We start from the raw sequence: 20423 nt of genomic DNA on the forward strand, positions 1-20423 counted from the left end.
TTACACAAAAACATATTACACAAACCCAAGCCTTTCATTTGCATTTAAAGTGAACTTTTCACCATTGGTAGTAAACAGGCAACGCAACAGGCATGCTGTCAGAACAGAGTGGAAAGTGGACAATAACATGAAATTCTTATAAAGTTTATAGGAAATCTTACACTGTATAAAAGGATGTATAATATAGAAATGGATATCAAGTGGATGAACTCAAACCTTTGACTGGAAGAATAGCATACAGTATTTTATGATCATACTAAATGTGACTAATTGTTAATGTGCTCCAGAACTGCAACAATTAATTGATACAAAACAACATATTGTCACGACCGTCTTGAAAGGGAGCAGACCAATACGCAGCGCGTTGAGTGAACATGATGACTTTAATGAGTACAGCACGTAAATACAAAACAAAAGACGATAGTGAAGTCCAACAGTGACAATGACTGTACATGGAACAAAAACCCACAACCCTCAAGAGAACACAAATAGTTTAAATATGGCTCCCAATCAGAGATAACGAGCCGACAGCTGACACTCGTTACCTCCGATTGGGAGTCACACGACACCACAATTAACTCACCCAAAACACCACCAACCGAATACACCCTATACAACAAACCCCACAACAAAACCCAACAAAACAAATACACCCTGGCTCAAATACAAAAGTCCCGGAGCCAGAGTGTCACAGTACCCCCCCCTAAAGGTGCGCACTCCGGGCGCACCAGCATACAGTCTAGGGGAGGGTCTGGGTGGGCGTCTGTCCACGGTGGCGGTTCTGGCCCTGGTCGTGGTCCCCACCCCACCTTAGTCACCACCCGCTTCCCTAGCCTCCTCCACATGACCACCCTCCAACTTACCCCACCTGGATTTAGGGGCAGCACCGGGCTAAGGGACAGCACCTGGCTAAGGGCCAGCCCCGGACTCAATGGCGGATCCTGGCTGGCTGGCTCTGGCGGATCCTGGCTGGACGGCTCTGGCGGATCCTGGCTGGCTGACGGATCTGGCTGCTCATGGCTGGCTGACGGATCTGGCTGCTCATGGCTGGCTGACGGATCTGGCTGCTCATGGCTGGCTGACGGATCTGGCTGCTCATGGCTGGCTGACGGATCTGGCTGCTCCTGGCTGGCTGACGGATCTGGCTGCTCATGGCTGGCTGACGGATCTGGCTGCTCATGGCTGGCTGACGGATCTGGCTGCTCATGGCTGGCGGAAGGCTCTGGCTGATCCTGTCTGGCGGAAGGCTCTGGCTGATCCTGTCTGGCGGAAGGCTCTGGCTGATCCTGTCTGGCGGAAGGCTCTAGCGGCTCCGGTCTGGCGGACGGCTCTGAAGGCTCATGGCAGACGGGCGGCTTAGCAGGCTCAGTACAGATGGCCAGTTCAAGCGCCTTAGGGCAGACGGGCAGTTCAGACCCCGTTGGGCAGACGGCAGACTCTGGCCGTCTGAGGCGCACCGTAGGCCTGGTGCGTGGTGCCGGAACTGGAGGTACCGGGCTGAGGACACGCATCTCAGGGCTAGTGCGGGGAGAAGCAACAGGGCATGCTGGACCCTGGGGACGCACATAAGGCCTAGTGCGGAGAGCAGGAACAGGGCATGCTGGACCCTGGGGACGCACATAAGGCCTAGTGCGGAGAGAAGCAACAGGGCATGCTGGACCCTGGGGACGCACATAAGGGCTAGTGCGGAGAGCAGCAACAGGACGCACAGGACTCGGGGAACACACAGGAGGCTTGGTGCGTGGTGTAGGCACTGGTGGTACTGGGCTGGAGCGGGGAGGTGGCGCCGGAAATACCGGACCGTGCAGGCTTACTGGCCCCCTTGAGCACTGAGCCTGCCCAACCTTACCCGGGTTGATGCTCCCCGTCGCCCGACCAGTACGGGGAGGTGGAATAACCCGCACCGGCCTATGTGGGCGAACCGGGAACACCATGCGTAAGGCTGGTGCCATGTACGCCGGCCCGAGAAGACGCACTGGTAGCCGGATGCGTTGGGCCGGCTTCATGACATCTGGCTCAATGCTCACTCTAACCCGGCCGATACGTGGAGCTGGAATGTACCGAACCGGGCTATGCCTGCGTACAGGAGACACCATGCGCTCTACTGCGTAACACGGTGTCTGCCCGTACTCTCGCTCTCCACGGTCAGTCCAGGGAGTAGGCGCAGGTCTCCTACCTGACTTCGCCACACTCCCTTTTAGCCCCCCCCCAAGAAATTTTTGGGTAGTACCCACGGGCTTCCAGCCTCGACTCCGTGCTGCCTCCTCATACCACCTCCTCTCGGCTTTAGCTGCCTCCAGCTCTTCACGAGGGCGGCGATATTCTCCCGGTTGTGCCCAAGGACCCTTTCCATCCAGTATCTCCTCCCATGTCCATGAATCCTTGATAGGCGTCCATAAATCCTGTTGCCGCTTGACACGCTGCTTGGTCCTTTTATGGTGGGTTTTTCTGTCACGACCGTCTTGAAAGGGAGCAGACCAATACGCAGCGCGTTGAGTGAACATGATGACTTTAATGAGTACAGCACGTAAATACAAAACAAAAGACGATAGTGAAGTCCAACAGTGACAATGACTGTACATGGAACAAAAACCCACAACCCTCAAGAGAACACAAATAGTTTAAATATGGCTCCCAATCAGAGATAACGAGCCGACAGCTGACACTCGTTACCTCCGATTGGGAGTCACACGACACCACAATTAACTCACCCAAAACACCACCAACCGAATACACCCTATACAACAAACCCCACAACAAAACCCAACAAAACAAATACACCCTGGCTCAAATACAAAAGTCCCGGAGCCAGAGTGTCACACATATATACAGTAATATTAGCAAAGACACTATTAAGACTTTCTAGAGTACCATATATAACTGGATTTTTTATGCTAAGGTCAACTATATACAAAGAAACATGCGGCCAGAGCTGCTCTGTGTGTGTGTGTCTGTCATCTTATTTGTACAGGAATTTTGCCCGTCTGTCCTTCTGAGTGGCAAACCTCTCAATGACCCTTTGATTAAAGTCAGGAATGTCCCTGACAAGTTTCTTCTCCATGGAGAGCATGGCCAGAGCGTTCAGGCGATCCTGTGTCATGCTGTTTCTCAGGAAGGTCTTGATCCTTTTCAGTGTAGAGAAGCACCTTTCTGACTCAGCAGTTGTCATGGGTGTGGTGATGAGGATCTTGAGGAGGCTGGCAGTCTCTGTGAAAGTGCTCTGAAGGTTGTTCTCCATGAAGAACTGGTACAGGGGCACTGCACCACTACAAGCCTTGAACTCACTGTTCTCATAGATGAGGGACAGTTCGGTTTTGAGCTTGGCCTTGTTCAACATGGGGTACGCCTCCACGGTTGTTTCAAGCGCTGTATCGGGGAACTTCACACTGTGTTGTGGGAACAACTCTCCGTGCAATAGTGTTGCGCTGATGAGGTGCTGGGTGAAGGAGAACCTCTCTTTGGCATGACTCAGGATGGTATCACATACCTGTAAAAGATACATCATCAGCTTTAATTTGCAATTAAGCTATTTTGATGCAAGTGATCCTGACTGACACATGCCTATGTCCAACTCAAGTATATGATTACCAAGGTGCTGATTGTTCAGGGTTTTGGCTACATACTACCAGGCCTGAAAAAAGTTCTAGGGGGAAACACTGACAATTACATCACAACTTACCTCTATAGCCAACCTCTGTTGTTCTCCTGGTCCCAGCATCCTCCGTCGCTTGATGGGCTGTTGCTGCTCGTCAGATGCGCTGTCCCCACACAAAGAGGGAATTGAGGCCCTGGGTCCAAAAAATAAAGTTTAATTTGATAACTTGCAATCAGACTTCTTAACTCACTGTAATTCCCCCTCAACACACAACCAGTGACTTATATATATATATATATATATATATATATATATATAGACAGACAGACAGACAGACAGACAGACAGACAGACAGACAGACAGACAGATAGTGTGTATATACACACAAACTATGTCTAGTAACTGCTTTTAACCTGTGATGTACATAATTAACTGATGTTATTACGTTTTAAAGCCTTTTTCTATTACATTTGTGAGAGGGATGCAACATCATTTTGTTCTGCTGTGCACTTAGCAATAAAGTTAATCTTCAATAACAACTAGGCCTCTTCTAGAAATTGACCTGGTGGACACCTGAATAATTATTACAAACTGTGTAGTACTTTCCTGCATTATTATCAACGTCTGATTGTGTCTTCTCTTTCCTTTTAAAATACTAAAACAAATATAATTGTGACGGCTCTATGATAATCACTCACTTTGATGACCAGACACATTTAGGCTTTTAAACTGTTGTAAGTGAACTATTCATCTTTCTAACAACATCTTTATCAGCCAATAGTAAATATAGTTATTTACCTGATTGTTAGCATGCTGTCTGTGAACCTCTGGACAAGTGCTTTAATGAAGACAGGGTCGATGTTCCTCTTCTGCAGCTGGCTGAAAAGCATGTCCACATTTGGCATGATCTTGTGGAACAGTGCCAGGAAAAAACAGAAAGCCTCGTCTTCGAGCATCCTCACAAAGCCCCCCGCCTCTCTGACAGTCAGGGCATCAAAGTTCCCAGAGTCTCTGATGGTCTGGAAACACGTTAGGAGGTCATCCCTGTACTCGTACACAGTGTTTACAGCGCGACTGTGGAAGTTCCACCGTGTTGTAGAGGCTCTGGGGAGTCTATGCGCAACCACTTCGTCAAGCACGGTGGTTCGCTTGGGAGACCTGGAGAAGAAAGCAGAAAATCCTGCAAGGTCGGAAAAGAAAGTGCAGATCCTGGGGATGCGTGAAGTAGCCTGCTGCATGATGAGGTTCAGCTGATGTGCATAGCAGTGGACGTAGTGCGCATTTTCGTACACATCCACTATTTTACGCTGCACTCCGCCGGTGGCTCCCCTCATCACACTTGCTCCGTCGTAAGCCTGGGCAATAAGTTTGGCCTTTTGTCCATGTGAGAGTATGGTGCTGAGCCTCTCCAGCAGCGCTGTAGCGATGGTGTCGGCGGTTGCGTTCTCGATCAAAATGAACTCGAAAAAACGCTCTTGGACGTTACTTTTAGCATCGATGTAGCGTATCACAAGCACCAACTGGCAGTGGGTGGAAACGTCAGTCGTCTCGTCAGCTTGAATGGCGATAAAATCAGCACTCTTTACTTCCTTCAGGATGTAATCCTTAAGCACTGACAGCATACAGTCCAACAGCTCGTTCTGTATCGTCTTTGACGTGCCCTTAAAAACGGTAGCTGTCTTCAGGTGCTCCTCCAGCACACTGTCGAGGGAGGCAACAAAATCCACTAAGCCCCGGAAAATGCCGGGGTTGTCCGAGGAGTCAGTCTCCTCGTGCCCACGCAAGGCCAACTCAAAAGCCCCACAGAACTTCACACAATCGATAATTTTGGATAGAATGTGCCTGTTTTTATCCACCTCCTCATTGTGTTTCCTCACCGCAATCCTGTGGCCGTCATCCAGCTGCGTAGCAATGTTCACCCTTCCTAATACAGCTAGCTTTACAGAGTTGTCCATGTGTGCCCTGGTGTTCTCATGTTTCTTTACCTTCTCTGACAGGTGCTTCATATCCCTCACTCCGGTACCTGTCCATGCTGAATCTGACCCCGTCGTTTTAAAAAGCAAGCACGGAAAGCAAAATAAAGCATTAGCATCAGTGCACCCAGCTAGCCAAGCCTTCCTGGTGTACCAGCTACGGGAGAAGCCGCGCATATACTGCTTCCCTTTCTCGCTAGCCTGCTGTCTGATTGAGAGGTCAGGTTGATCTGGGCCCAGCTCTTTCACCCGAACTTTCTCTGACAAAGTTCTCCTCTCAAACGGATCTTGGAGGAGAGATTTCACCGAGTTAGGGTTGGGTCTTGGAGGAGTAACGTTTGCGCTCGCCATTGTCGTCTAGTAAAAATGGCGCCACTGGAGCCCAGTCCTTATTTTATCAGGGGCGAGCTTGGGGCGATAAAATAATCGCCCTCCTTGGATTCGATTTAAGATCGCTGATTGGCTACATTTTATGTCATACATTCATATCTTAAATTAGCAATTGGCTTAACTGCTACGTAGACCCGCCTCCTCTGGGCACTTTCTGTATCGCCCAGAGCTGACGAGGCGTTTGACAGGCAGAGGAAAGGTTGCGAATATGATTTTCTATCATATCTTACACATATTACTGTGTGCATTCCATATTTCAAACACACAAATATTGACATACTGATGTTTTTATTATTATTATTATTATTTTTATTTATTTTTTATTTTATTTTTTTAAATAATTTTATTTAAGGGGGCGGCGCCCTAGCGCCCTCTATCGGCCAGCCGCCACTGATAACATTCACACGTCTATACAAAACACTAGGCTCCTGTCAATTGTATCGTTGCCTATGTGAGAGGCAGATTCTAAAAAAGATCTGCCGTTGATATGGCATTATAGGAGGACTGAATAGTTTGAACTGGAGGAACGTGTCTTTGGTAATCGGACGAGGGGCGCTCTTTGAAAATGGGGATGAATAACCTACTTGAACAATCGAAATTAAGTATGCAGGTATGTGCATTGTGAAAAAGCATGAGGGCAAAAACCTCTAAAATATTTCGAAACATTCTCAGTAGACCATTTCAAACCACTTTATTCATAGGCTACTTGGCTAATGGCCATTGATAAAAAGACACACTTACTGTATGCGATGCCGCTGAACCAGCCTTGATTAAGTGGAGGGTAGGCTAAGCTTGGTTTTTAATTGTTTTTTAATGGTTCTAAATATGATATTCACCTGCACAAAATGCACATTTCTCTTCCATGTGCACTGTGTGTCATGGCTGGATCGGCTGCGCTTCTGCTCTCAAGATACATGCCATTATCAACAGCGTTACCGTTAAGACCTGCTTTTCGTGGATCTTAAAACTTCCAAATAGCGCTGCATGAAATGGTCACTTGCGCTTGTTTTTAAGGACACACCTCAGATATTGCCACCCCTCCCACCTCAGATGTTAGACCGGTAAATTGCCGAACCTGGCGTTAGAGCTGGAAAATGCCAGTGCACCCGTTTTTACATGACAAAATTGCAAACTCTTGCGCCTCCTTAGCGCCAGCCGAAAATAGAGCGCAGAGTAAGAGAGAAAGACTGAGACTAACAGAAAGTGGGGACAGGTTTGAAAAGGTAGAGTTACAGAGATTGGGAAAACAGTGTGGATGAAGTAAGATTGAGAGAGATGAGAAAGTAATGGTAGAGATAGAGAGAATACAAAGAAGACATTGGTCAGGCACCATATTTGATATCCAAGAGTATAGCCATTGTTCACACTCCCCTTACATTTAATTATCTCTCTCTCTCTCTCTCTCTCTCTCTCTCTCTCTCTCTCTCTCTCTCTCTCTCTCTCTCTCTCTCTCTCTCTCTCTCTCTCTACTGTATCTCTCTCTCTTCTCTCTCTTCTCTAGTCCAACGATCAGACGGGCCACTCGGTAATCTCGGCCCGGATCCAGTCCTCTCCCACTCACAGCTTCTATGTCTTCGTCCGGAACTTTGTCTGTCGGATCGGAGAGGATTCTGAACTCTTCATGTCCCTATACGACCCCAACAAACAGACCATCATCAGGTCTCTATCTAAACATCCCTCTATCCATTTATCTTTTTACATCTATCTTGTGCTTCTGTCACCCTCCCTCCCTCTGTCTCTATTTCTTTCTCTCTCCTCCTCTCTCTCCCCTGCTCTCTTTCTCCTCTTACCCCCCCTTCCATATTTTTTATTCCTGTACTGTACTGTACTGTACTGTACTGAAGCGTAGTCAATTAACGATAAACATAGAATGCAGCACATAGAAGGCAGAGTTTGACTGACACCTGTCAGTGCTCTAACACCAGTGATGATGATAGATACCTGCCTCTCTCATTCTCACTACTTTTCTCTTCCTCTCCTCCTCTTATATCCATGTCACCCTGTTCTCAATATGGTTGCAGTCTAATGTACTGTATATACTATTTCATTATGAACATAGTAATGCAGAACATAGTGGGGCAGAGCTTGACTAACAGCTAATGGGGATAGCTGTCTATCACTGTCAGCTTGAAGAGCTGAAAGCAATCGATTACCACATTTTTTAGTTAATGTCAAAAAAATATTTTTTTACATGTGCATTCAATGCATTTAGATTCTTATTGAAGGTTTATTAAGTGTTTATAAGACATGTTCTGTTAACCCTTTCCATGCCCTCCCTCTCCAGTGAGAACTACCTGATCCGCTGGGGCAGTAAAGGCTTTCCTAAAGAGATTGAAATGCTGAACAACCTGAAGGTTGTCTTTACAGTAAGTCATCACTAGAGAGCACTGTTTGATGCAGAAATGATTCCGTATCCCAAGTTATTGAGGTAGCTACCATCATATCATTGAGGTCAGTGGTTCTCAACTGGTTGTGCCTTGGGACCCCCATGTTATTTAGATTTCTCCTCCCTCCATCCCTCCAGGACCTGGGTAATAAGGATTTGAACAGAGAGAAGATCTACCTGATCTGTCAGATAGTGAGAGTGGGTTGTATGGAATTGAAAGAGACTAACACCAAGAAGTGTACCCAAGGCCTCCGCAGGCCCTTTGGAGTGGCAGGTAGGTACTAGTTTATGGCATAGGGTAGTGGGCAGTGTTAACAAGATTTTGAATTGGGATCCACTGACACTGGTCACGGCTTGACATACATTGATATTATTTACTAGGTGGATCACAGAAAATGTAAAAGAGGCCATTCTTCTCTTCTTCTCTGCAGTGATGGACATCAGTGACATCATCAAAGGAAAGATAGAGTGTGACGAGGAGAAGCAGTATTTTATCCCCTTCGTTCCGTGAGTCCTGCCTCCTTCTCCCTGTCCTCCTCTCTCCCTCCATCCCTATCTAGTTTAGTCATTATAATGTAGTTGAAAAGTGTATATTTTTTTATTATTCTTGTAATTTCTTTAGGGGGTATGTAGTTGAAATGTTTGTGTGTGTGTGTTTACAGGGTTGTGGGGGAGAATGACTTCCTCCACTCCCTGCTGAACAAGGTGACAGCATCACGAGGAGACAGTGGAGGACAAGGTACCACACACCTCACAGAGTAGCCCAAATGAGCACTTCATGGCTGATGTCTCTACTCAATCAATCAATGACATTTTATTTATAAAGCCCTTTTTACATCAGCAGATGTCACAAAGTGCTATACAGAAACCCAGCCTAAAACCCCAAACAGCAAGCAATGCAGATGTAGAAGCACGATGGCTAGGAAAAACTCCCTAAAAAAGCAGAAACCTAGGAAGAAACCTAGAGAGGAACCAGGCTCTGAGGGGTGGCCAGTCCCCTTCTGGCTGTGCCGGGTGGAGATTATAACAGTACATGGCCATTAAGGCCAGATTTTCCTCCAAGATGTTCAAACGTTCATAGATGACCAGCAGGGTCAAATAATAATCAGTGGTTGTGGAGGTAGCAACAGGTCAGCACCTCAGGAGTAAATGTCACTTGGCTTTTCATAGCCAGGCATTTAGAGGTTGAAATAGCAGGTACGGTAGAGAGAGAAAGTTGAAAACAGCAGGTCTGTGTCACGATCGTCAGGGAGAGACCAATGCGCAGCGTTGAAGGTGAACATATTTATATTTATTTAATGATCACACGATCAAAACAACAAACGAAAACGTGACGTCTACGGTTTAAACACAAACCAACACGAACAAGAAACCACAAACACAAAGTGAAAGACAGACAGTTAAATATGGCTCCCAATCAGAGACAACCAGCTGACACTCGTTGCCTCTGATTGGGAGTCACTCAGGCCAACATAGAAATACAAACATAGAATACACACCCTGGCTCAACATAACAGTGTCCCCAGAGCCAGGGCATGACAGTACCCCCCCCTAAAGGCGCGGACTCCGACCGCGCCAACTAAATACCACAGGGGAGGGACCGGGTGGGCACTCCGCCTTGGCGGCGGATCCGGCTCCGGGCCTGATCCCCACTCCCTCTCCAACCCCCCAAAGTACCCCTGGTCCGGTCTGGCCCCGCTGGCCGGAGCTGGACTGCACACTGATGGAGCGGATTGCTCTAGCTCCGGCGTAACGCATCTGACCGGTGCCGGACCAGGCACCAGTGGAACAGGCACGGGCCGTGCCGGACCGATGACGCACACCACTGGCTTGGTGTGGGGAACAGGCACGGGCCGTGCTGGACTGACGACGCACACCACTGGCTTGGTGTGGGGAGCAGGAGCGGGCCGGACAGGGCTGACGAAACGCACCACAGACTTGGTGCGGGGAGCAGGAATGGGCCGGACTGGGCTGGCGACGCGCACCACAGACTTGGTGCGGAGAGCAGGAACGGGCCGGACAGGGCTGACGAAACGCACCACAGACTTGGTGCGGGGAGCAGGAATGGGCCGGACTGGGCTGGCGACGCGCACCACAGACTTGGTGCGGAGAGCAGGAACGGGCCGGACAGGGCTGACGAAACGCACCACAGACTTGGTGCGGGGAGCAGGAATGGGCCGAGCCGGGCTGACGAAACGCACCACAGACTTGGTGCGGGGAGCAGGGATGGGCCGAGCCGGGCTGACGAAGCGCACCACTGACTTGGTGCGGGGAGCAGGAACGGGCCGAGCCGGGCCGACGAGACGCACCACAGACTTGGTGCGGGGAGCAGGAACGGGCCGGACTGGGCTGGCGACGCGCACCACAGACTTGGTGCGGAGAGCAGGAACAGACCGGACCGTACTGGGGACACACACCACTGGCCCTACACCGGGATCTGGAACGGGCCGGACCGGACTGGTAACACACCCCAGTACCTCTCGCCGTGCCTCTCCACCTTCCATCCCCTCTTCGACCAGTGGCCCCCGTAACCTGGCGGCCTCCTCTGCCAACCCGCTGGACCGCTCTATCGCGGCCTCCTGCTGCCCCGACGTCGTGAGCCCCCCCCTAAAAAATGTCTGGGGGTCTCTCCTCCCCGTGGGCCAGGCCTCTATCGTTTTCGCCCAACTCTCGCTCCTCTGTCTCCAACTCCCGCTATTCAGCTCCTCAATGGGCTTGACCCAGTCAAAGCTCTTCCTCAACTGTTCCCAAGTCCACCCTCTCTGCTCCTCACTAGGCTTGACCCAGTCGAGGTTGCCACGGAGATCTGCTAGCGATGGCTCCTGGACACGCTGCTTGGTCCGGTTTTGGTGGTTTCTTCTGTCACGATCGTCAGGGAGAGACCAATGCGCAGCGTTGAAGGTGAACATATTTATATTTATTTAATGATCACACGATCAAAACAACAAACGAAAACGTGACGTCTACGGTTTAAACACAAACCAACACGAACAAGAAACCACAAACACAAAGTGAAAGACAGACAGTTAAATATGGCTCCCAATCAGAGACAACCAGCTGACACTCGTTGCCTCTGATTGGGAGTCACTCAGGCCAACATAGAAATACAAACATAGAATACACACCCTGGCTCAACATAACAGTGTCCCCAGAGCCAGGGCGTGACAGTCTGGGACAAGGTAGCACATCTGGTGAACAGGTCAGAGTTCCATAGCCGCAGGCAGAAGAGTGGAAACTGGAGCAGCAGCACGACTAGGTGGAATGGGGACAGCAAGGAGTCATCAGGCCAGGTAGTGTGATGCGTGATTTGAAGGAGTCAGGCGCAGGATGGAAAATCACAGAATACAGAGTTTATGCCGTAATACAGCGTTACGCAGAATAGCGTCAACCAGTCCAATGCGCAAAACAGGCGCACTGGAACAAAACAGGCACACTGGGAAAATATACCCCGGCAATACAAAATGCACTGAGCTCAACCGAGCTACTACTCCTCACAATAAACAATCACCCACAAGGACAAGGGGGGCAGAGGGAACACTTATACACGTACTAATGAGGGGATATGAACCAGGTGTGTGTAATAGATAAGACAAAACAAATGGAATGATGAGATATGGAGAAGGAGTGGAGGCAGCTTCGGAGGAAGTTGTGACAGGTAGTCCTTAGGCATGGTCCTGGGGCTCAGGTCCTCCAGGATGGGAGGGAGAGAGGGAGAGAGAGAGAATTAGAGGGAGCATACTTAAATTCACACAGGACATCAGATAAGACAGGAGAATAACACCAGATATAACAGACTGACCCTAGCCCCCCGGCATATAGACTATTGTAGCATAGATACTGGAGGCTGAGACAGGGGTGGGTCGGGGGATACTGTGGCCCTGTCCCACGATACCCCCAGACAGGGCCAAGCAGGCAGGATATAACCCCACCCACTTTGCCAAAGCACAGACCCCACACCACCAGAGGGATATCAACAGACCACCAACCTACTACCCTGAGACAAGGCTGAGTATAGCCCACGAAGATCTCCTCCAATGCACGAGCCTGAGGGAGTGACAAACCGGACAGGAAGATCACGTCAGTGACTCAACCCACTCAAGTAATGCACCCCTCCTAGGGACGGCATGGAAAGCACCAGTAATTCAGTGACTCAGCCCCCGTAATAGGGTAGAGGCAGAGAATCCCAATTGACATACAGGAACCGGCCAGGCAGAGACAGCAAGGGTGGTTTGTTGCTCCAGTGCCTTTCCGTTCACCTTCGCACCCCTGGGCCAGACTACACTCAATCATAAAACCTACTGAAGAGATGAGTCTTCAGTAAAGACTTAAAGGTTGAGACCGAGTCTGCGTCTCTCACATAGATAGGCAGACCATTCCATAAAAATGGAGCTCTATAGGAGAAAGCCCAGCCTCCAGCTGTTTGCTTAGAAATTCTAGGGACAATAAGGGGGCATGCGTCTTGTACATGTAGGTATGTACGGCAGGACCAAATCGGAGAGATAGGTAGGCGCAAGCCCATGTAATGCTTTGTAGGTTAGCAGTAAAACCTTCAAATCAGCCCTAGCCTTAACAGGAAGCCAGTGTAGAGAGGCTAGCACTGGAGTAATATGATCAAATGTTTCTAGCAGCCGTGTTGTAACTGAAGTTTATTTAGTGCTTTATCCGGGTAGCCGGAGAGTAGAGCATTGCAGTAGTCTAATCTAGAAGTAACAAAAGCATGGATTAGCTTTTCTGCATCATTTCTGGACAAGAAGTTTCTGATTTTTGCAATGTTACGAAGATGGAAAAAGCTGTCCTTGAAATATTCTTGATATGTTCGTCAAAAGAGAGATCAGGGTCCAGAGTAACGCTGTACAACCATCAAATTAACTGTACAACCATCAAATTAATTGTCAGATCCAACAGCAGATCTCTTTGTTTCTTCGGACCTAGAACTAGCATCTCTGTTTTGTCCGAGTTTAAAAGTAAAACATTTCCATTCACTTCCTTATGTCTGAAACACATGCTTCCAGGGTAGGCAATTTTGGGGCTTCACCATGTTTCATCGAAATGTAGAGTTGTGTGTCGTCCGCATAGCAATGAAAGTTAACATTGTGTTGCCGAATGACATCACCAAGAGCTAAAATATATAGTGAAAACAATAGTGGTCCTAAAACGGAACCTTGAGGAACACCAAAACGTACAATTGATTTGTCAGAGGACAAACCATCCACAGAGACAAACTGATATTTTTCCGACAGATAAGAACTAAACCAGGCAAGAACCTGTCCGTGTACACCAATTAAGGTTTCCAATCTCTCCAAAATAATGTGGTGATCGATGGTGTCAAAAGCAGCACTAACGTCTAGGAGCATGAGGACAGATGCAGAGCCTTGGTCTGACGCCATTAAAACGTCATTTGCTATGATGGGGTCTAAAACTAGACTCAAGCGTTTCGTATACATTTTTTATCTTCAGGAAGGAAGTGAGTTGCTGCACAACAGCTTTTTTGTAAAATGGGAATGGGAGATTCGATATAGGCTGATAGTTTGTTACATTTTCTGGGTCAAGGTTTGGCTTTTTCAAGAGAGGCTTTATTACTGCCACTTTTAGTGAGTTTGGTACACATCCAGTGGATAGGGAGCCATTTATTATGTTCAACATAGGAGGGCCAAGCACAGGAAGTAGCTCTTTCAGTAGTTTAGTTGGAATAGGGTCCAGTATGCAGCTTGAAGGTTTAGAGGCCATGACTATTGTCATGAATGTGTCAAGAGATATAGGATTAAAAAACATGAGTGTCTCCATTGATCCTTGGTCCTGGCAGTTTTGTGCAGACTCAGGACAGCTGAGCTTTGGAGAAATACGCAGATTCAAAGAGGAGTCCGTAATTTGCTTTCTAATGATCATGATCTTTTCGTCAAAGAAGTTAATGAATTCATCACTGCTGAAGTATAAGGCATCCTCTCTTGGGGAATGCTGCTTTTTAGTTAGCATTGCGAAGTGTAAAATATAAATTTTGGATTGTTCTTATTCTCCTCAATTAGGTTGGAACAATAGGATGATCAAGCAGCAGTGAGGGCTCTTCGATATTCCTCTGTACTTTCTTTCCAAGCTAGTAGGAAGACTTCCAGTTTGGTGGAGCGCCATTTCCGTTCCAATTTTCTGGAGGCTTACTTCAGGGCTCTGGTATTTTCTGTATACAAGGGAGCTAGTTTCTTGTGACATGTTTTTTGTTTTTAGGGGTGCGACTGCATCTAGGGTATTACGCAAGGTCAAATGTAGATCCTCAGTTAGGTCGTTTACTGATTTTTGTACTCCGACGTCCTTGAGTAGGTGGAGGGAGTCTGGAAGGGCCTCTAGGAATCTTTGGGTTGTCCGAGAATTTATAGCACGGCTTTTGATGGTCCTTGGTTGGGGTCTGAGCAGATTATTTGTTGCGATTGCAAACGTAATAAAATGGTGGTCCGATAGTCCAGGGTTATGAGGAAAAACATTTAGATCCACAATATTTATTCCACCGGACAAAACTAGATCTAGGGTATGACTGTGGCAATGAGTAGGTCCGGAGACATGTTTGACAAAACCCACTGAGTCGATGATGGCTCCGAAAGCCTTTTGGAGTGGGTCTGTGGACTTTTCCATGTGAATATTAAAGTCACCAAAAATTATAATATTATCTGCCATGACTACAAGGTCCGATAGGAATTCAGGGAACTCAGTGAGGAACTCTGTATACGGCCCAGGTGGCCTGTAAACAGTAGCTATAAAAAGTGATTGAGTAGGCTGCATAGATTTCATGACTAGAAGCTCAAAAGTCGAAAACACAGTAATTTTTTGGGGGGTAAATTGACATTTGCTATCGTAAATGTTAGCAACACCTCCACCTTTGTGGGATGCACGGGGGATATGGTCACTAGTGTAACCAGGAGGAGAGGCCTCATTTAACACAGTAAATTCATCAGGCTTAAGCCATGTTTCAGTCAGGCCAATCACATCACGATTATGATCAGTGATTAGTTCATTGACCATAACTGCCTTGGAAGTGAGGGATCTAACATTAAGTAGCCCTATTTTGAGATGTGAGATATCACAATCTCTTTCAATAATGACAGGAATGGAGGAGGTCTTTATTCCAGTGAGATTGCTAAGGCAAACACCACCATGTTTAGTTTTGCTCAACCTTAATCGAGGCACAGACACAGTCTCAATGGGGATAGCTGAGCTGACTACACTGACTGTGCTAGTGGCAGACTCCACTAAGCTGGCAGGCTGGCTAAAAGCCTGTTGCCTGGCCTGCACCCTGTCTCATTGTGGAGCTAGAGGAGTTAGAGCCCTGTCTATGTTTGTAGATAGGATGAGAGCACCCCTCCAGCTAGGATGGAGTCCATCACTCCTCAGCAGGCCAGGCTTGGTCCTGTTTGTGGGTGAGTCCCAGAAAGAGGGCCAATTATCTACAAATTCTATCTTTTGGGAGGGGCAGAAAACAGCTTTCTACCAGCGATTGAGTTGTGAGAATGCTATAGAGCTCATCACTCGCCCTAACTGGGAGGGGGCCAGAGACAATTACTTGATGCCGACACATCTTTCTAGCTAATTTACATGCTGACGCTATGTTGCTCTTGGTGACCTCTGACTGTTTCAGCCTAACATCATTGGTGCCGACGTGGATAGCAATATACAGTGGGGAGAACAAGTATTTGATGAGTGGAGAACAGGAGGGCTTCTTAAAGAAAAACTAACAGGTCTGTGAGAGACGGAATTCTTACTGGTTGGTAGGTGATCAAATACTTATGTCATGCAATAAATAAAATTTAATTACTTAAAAATCATACAATGTGATTTTCTGGATTTTTGTTTTAGATTCCGTCTCTCACAGTTGAAGTGTACCTATGATAAAAATTACAGACTTCTACATGCTTTGTAAGTAGGAAAACCTGCAAAATCGGCAGTGTATCAAATACTTGTTCTCCCCACTGTACCTATGCTCTTTACAATCGCCAGTTTTTGCCTTAGCCAGCACCATCTTCAGATTAGCCTTTACGTCGGTAGCCCTGCCCCCTGGTAATCAGTGTATGATCGCTGGATGATTATTTTTAAGTCTAATATTGTGGGTAATGGAGTCGACAATGACTAGGGTTTTCAATTTGTCAGAGCTAATGGTGGGAGGCTTCGGTGGCTCAGACCCCGTAACAGGTGGAGGAGAGACCTGAGAAGGCTTGGCCTCTGACTCTGACTCGTTGCATAATGGGGAGAACAGGTTGAAGGTTTATGTCGGCTGAATGAGCGACACCGGTTGAGCATGCCGACAGCATTTCTTTCCAGAAGCCTTGAGAAAATTGTCCGGCGATGGGATTTATACTACTATCTGTACTTACTGGTGGCACAGATGCTGTTTTATCCTTTCCTACACTTACATTGCCCTTGCCTAACAATTGTGTCTGAAGCTGTGCTTGCAGCACGACTATCCTCACCATAAGGCGATAGTTCTCCTGTATATTATGAGTACAGCGACTGCAATTAGATGGCATAGTGTTTAATGTTACTACTTAGCTTCGGCTGATGGAGGTCCTGTAGAACCATGTCCAGATAAAGCGTCCGGGGTGAAAAAGTATAAAAATAAAAATAACTAAGACGTTGGTAAAATGTGTTAAATGAAGATAGATTAAACGCTTTAAAAAAAGTAAAAACCATCAAGTTTGGCAGGTAGCCAAGCACAAACAGTGTAGCACGGAGACAAGTGACACGCTCAAAACGGACTGTTGTTATTACAGTACTATTACTGAATGAACTCTTCATACTATTCCAACGACTGTATTGTCAATGCTTGCCCCCCCTCCCCCTCCTTCCTCCAGGTCTGTGGGTGACGATGAAGGCCCTGGTGGGTGACATCGTCCAGATCCGTAAGGAGTACCCGCACCTGGTGGACCGCAGCACGGTAGTTGCCCGTAAACTGGGCTTCCCAGAGATCATCATGCCGGGGGACATCCGGAACGACATCTACCTGACGCTGTGGACTGGGGACTTTGACAAGTACAACAAGACCAGCCAGAAGAACATGGAGGTCATCATGATGGTGTGCGACGAGGAGGGCAAGGCCGTGCCGGTGAGTTGGGGAGGGTGTGGGCGTGTCACACCAATATAAAAACTCTGTCACACAAACAGAACATCTCCTCACACTAACAGTATTACACCCATGGCCATCTGGAAGTAGCCAAGCAGGGATACTGCTTCAGCACTGTATCATACTTTGTATTTCATATGTCATATACTGTTTAGAGTTGTTTGGTTGGATGTATCTAGGCGGATGGGAATTAGTTGAATTGATTGTCGTCTCTCTCTTTTTGTCATCTCTCTCTTTCTGTCTGTCCTGTAGAACTCTATCTGTCTGGGAGCTGGGGATCGGCCGCTGAACGAATACAGATCTGTCATCTACTACCAGGTCAAACAACCACGATGGATGGAGACATTCAAGGTCAGTGTGGGTGTTTGATTATCTAGTTGTTGTATGCTTGTGCATGTTGATCAACTGTTGCCCTCTGTGTGTAATACTACAAACAGTCTGTTTAATATGTGGTGTAATACTGTAGGGCCCTGGCTTTGTGCATTCATATGACATAGCAAGATTTCATCCTGTATTTTAAGCCTTATCCAGAAATGGGAATTACACCGAAAATGAAAGCAATTGTCTGATGATGGTGCTGGACCATCTGACATAAAAAGAAAACTGGAAAGTTTGAGGAAAAAGTTTTAAATAAAGGTTAAAATCCAGTCATGTCACATGATTGCCCAAAACACAGGGCTCTTACAGAAGATGTAATGTTGTCCTCCGTCCTGCAGGTGGCCATCCCTCTGGAGGAGATGCATAGGAGCCACCTGCGCTTCATGTTCAGACACCGCTCCTCTCAGGAGTGTGAGTACACCCAACTCTGGCCTCCCATATCCTCACATTGCATTCTTACTTTCTTTACATCTGAGCTGAATGGACTGGAGTGGTAAAAGCAATGTGACAGGGAGCAAAGTCATTGCGTTCATCTACTAAATTAATTATCTTCGGTCTGTCTCCCCATCGTCTCTCTTTCTGTAGCTAAGGATAAGAGTGAGAAGAACTTTTCCATGGCGTTCGTTCGTCTGATGAAGCCGGATGGAACAGTGCTGCAGGATGGACTTCATGACCTGGTGGTCTTCAAGGTCAGAACTGAATCAACTCTGATTGACATAACTACAGAACTACTGAAAGAACTCATATTCATATGGAGAAATGAACCAGTACAGATTCACAGTCAAATAGCCAAAGGAACTGAACTATTATAGATTCACAGCTGAAACTGGAGAACTGAATCACGTCAGAGTCATAGCAAAATCACGAAGGATACTGAATTATTATAAATTCACAACTGACTGAATAGGCTAAACTAAATCATTGCAGATTCACTGCCAAATGAACTGGAATTATTGATCCCCCACCTCTTTCTCTCTCTCAGGGGGACAGTAAGAGGATGGAGGATGTGAACTCATACCTGTCCCAGCCCTCTACGGTTCAAAAGGGGGGGACACTGAGCCGCAGCAGTGTAGGAGGCCTGTCTGTCAGCTCCAGAGACAGCTTCACCATCTCAACCCTTGTCTGCTCCACCAAACTCACCCAGAACGGTGTGTGTGTATGTGGGGGGAGGGGTGGGGTGGGGTCTCAGAACAGACTGAGTATGTTCTAGATTAGAATAATGTGAGAGGGATGTCATAGTTTTGTCCTACACACACACACGCACAAACACACACACACACACACACACACACACACACACACACACACACACACACACACACACACACACACACACACACACACACACACACACACACACACACAAACACACACACACAGTCAGGGTCTTGCAATACAGGTGCTGTGTAACAGCTGTTGGTGAGGAAGACAGTCCATCATTGTAATGATAACTGTGCTGCAGTATTAATCACCAGTCCAGATACAACACACACAAGTGCTAATTAAAAATGTTAAAACACAAACACACACACACACACACACACACACACACACACAGTCTTGTACAACTAACCTTCTGGGGACACACAATTCAGTCCCATTCAAAATCCTATTTTCCCTAACCCTAACCCTAACCCTAACCCTAACCCTAACCCTAACCCTAACCCTAACCTTAACCTACTTGGTCTCCACAAGTAGAGTTAAACACGTCCACACACACGTCCACACACACACACACACACACACACACACACACACACACACACACACACACACACACACACACACACACACACACACACACACACACACACACACACACACACACACAAACACACAAACACAAACACAAACACAAACACAAACACACACAACGTCATGCTGGGGAAAAATGTTATGCATGGAGGCCATTCAAATGTTCTCCTAGCGAGCAGTTTGAATTAAAAACAACACATTTGATTAACAAACCAGCTGTAAAATATTGTCAAACCAGCATTTGCCAATTCTTTGTTTTTGCTAACCATACCTTATAAATGTCACGAAATGTTACAACTAGCCCAAACTAGCGAAATCGCTAATATCGCTAGCTAGTACAACTTTGGCAGCTAGCTATATTAGCAATATCACATACTTTATTTTCTTTGAAAGACACTAGAGATCTGTAAATTACTTAGCGAATGCAAAGTCCCTGAGCCAAGCAGTTGCTTCTGCTGAGTTTGTGGATAGGACAGACTTAAAGAATGGGGTGCATGGTTTGCTCCACCCCACAGGCACTTAGGGGGCTTACTTTTTATGCCCCATCAGTGGAGGTTGGCGAGGCATGGGCTGTGGCCAGTCCTGAACCTATTGAGGGGGGACCACTCCTTCCTGGGGAGGTTGAAACCAGGAGGCTGTTGTGTGGGGGTAGTGATGAGGTGCTTATTTGTCAGGTCCAGTGACTCCCATTCTTGTGTCCATTTGTGTTGAAGTCGTCAGTGGGTGGGTCTTTCCAAATTGGCTTTCTTGAGGGGAGGCGTATCTTTGGTGGGTTGAGGATGTCCTCGTGGAGCGGTAGGTATGTGGCGTTGTAGACTTTTTCAATCATGTTGTGGGTAGTTTCGA

At 47.3% G+C, this 20423-nt stretch overlaps 1 protein-coding gene across 1 annotated transcript in view; it reads left to right on the plus strand.

Moving 5' to 3' along the window:
- Positions 1-20423, plus strand: part of LOC311107674 (dedicator of cytokinesis protein 2-like) — a gene marked incomplete at both ends in the record, with an annotated part of 85660 nt that overhangs the window by 8974 nt on the left and 56263 nt on the right. Inside the window, 10 exons of the mRNA XM_084150195.1 lie at positions 7460-7617; positions 8243-8324; positions 8483-8618; positions 8776-8851; positions 9007-9083; positions 17176-17426; positions 17697-17795; positions 18161-18233; positions 18408-18511; positions 18805-18970. Coding sequence (XP_084006321.1) covers positions 7460-7617; positions 8243-8324; positions 8483-8618; positions 8776-8851; positions 9007-9083; positions 17176-17426; positions 17697-17795; positions 18161-18233; positions 18408-18511; positions 18805-18970 — 1222 coding nt within the window. The remainder of the gene's footprint in view (positions 1-7459; positions 7618-8242; positions 8325-8482; positions 8619-8775; positions 8852-9006; positions 9084-17175; positions 17427-17696; positions 17796-18160; positions 18234-18407; positions 18512-18804; positions 18971-20423) is intronic.

This window comes from Coregonus lavaretus (assembly GCF_964263955.1).
Source record: "Coregonus lavaretus genome assembly, chromosome: 32".
Taxonomy (NCBI): Eukaryota; Metazoa; Chordata; class Actinopteri; order Salmoniformes; family Salmonidae; genus Coregonus; species Coregonus lavaretus.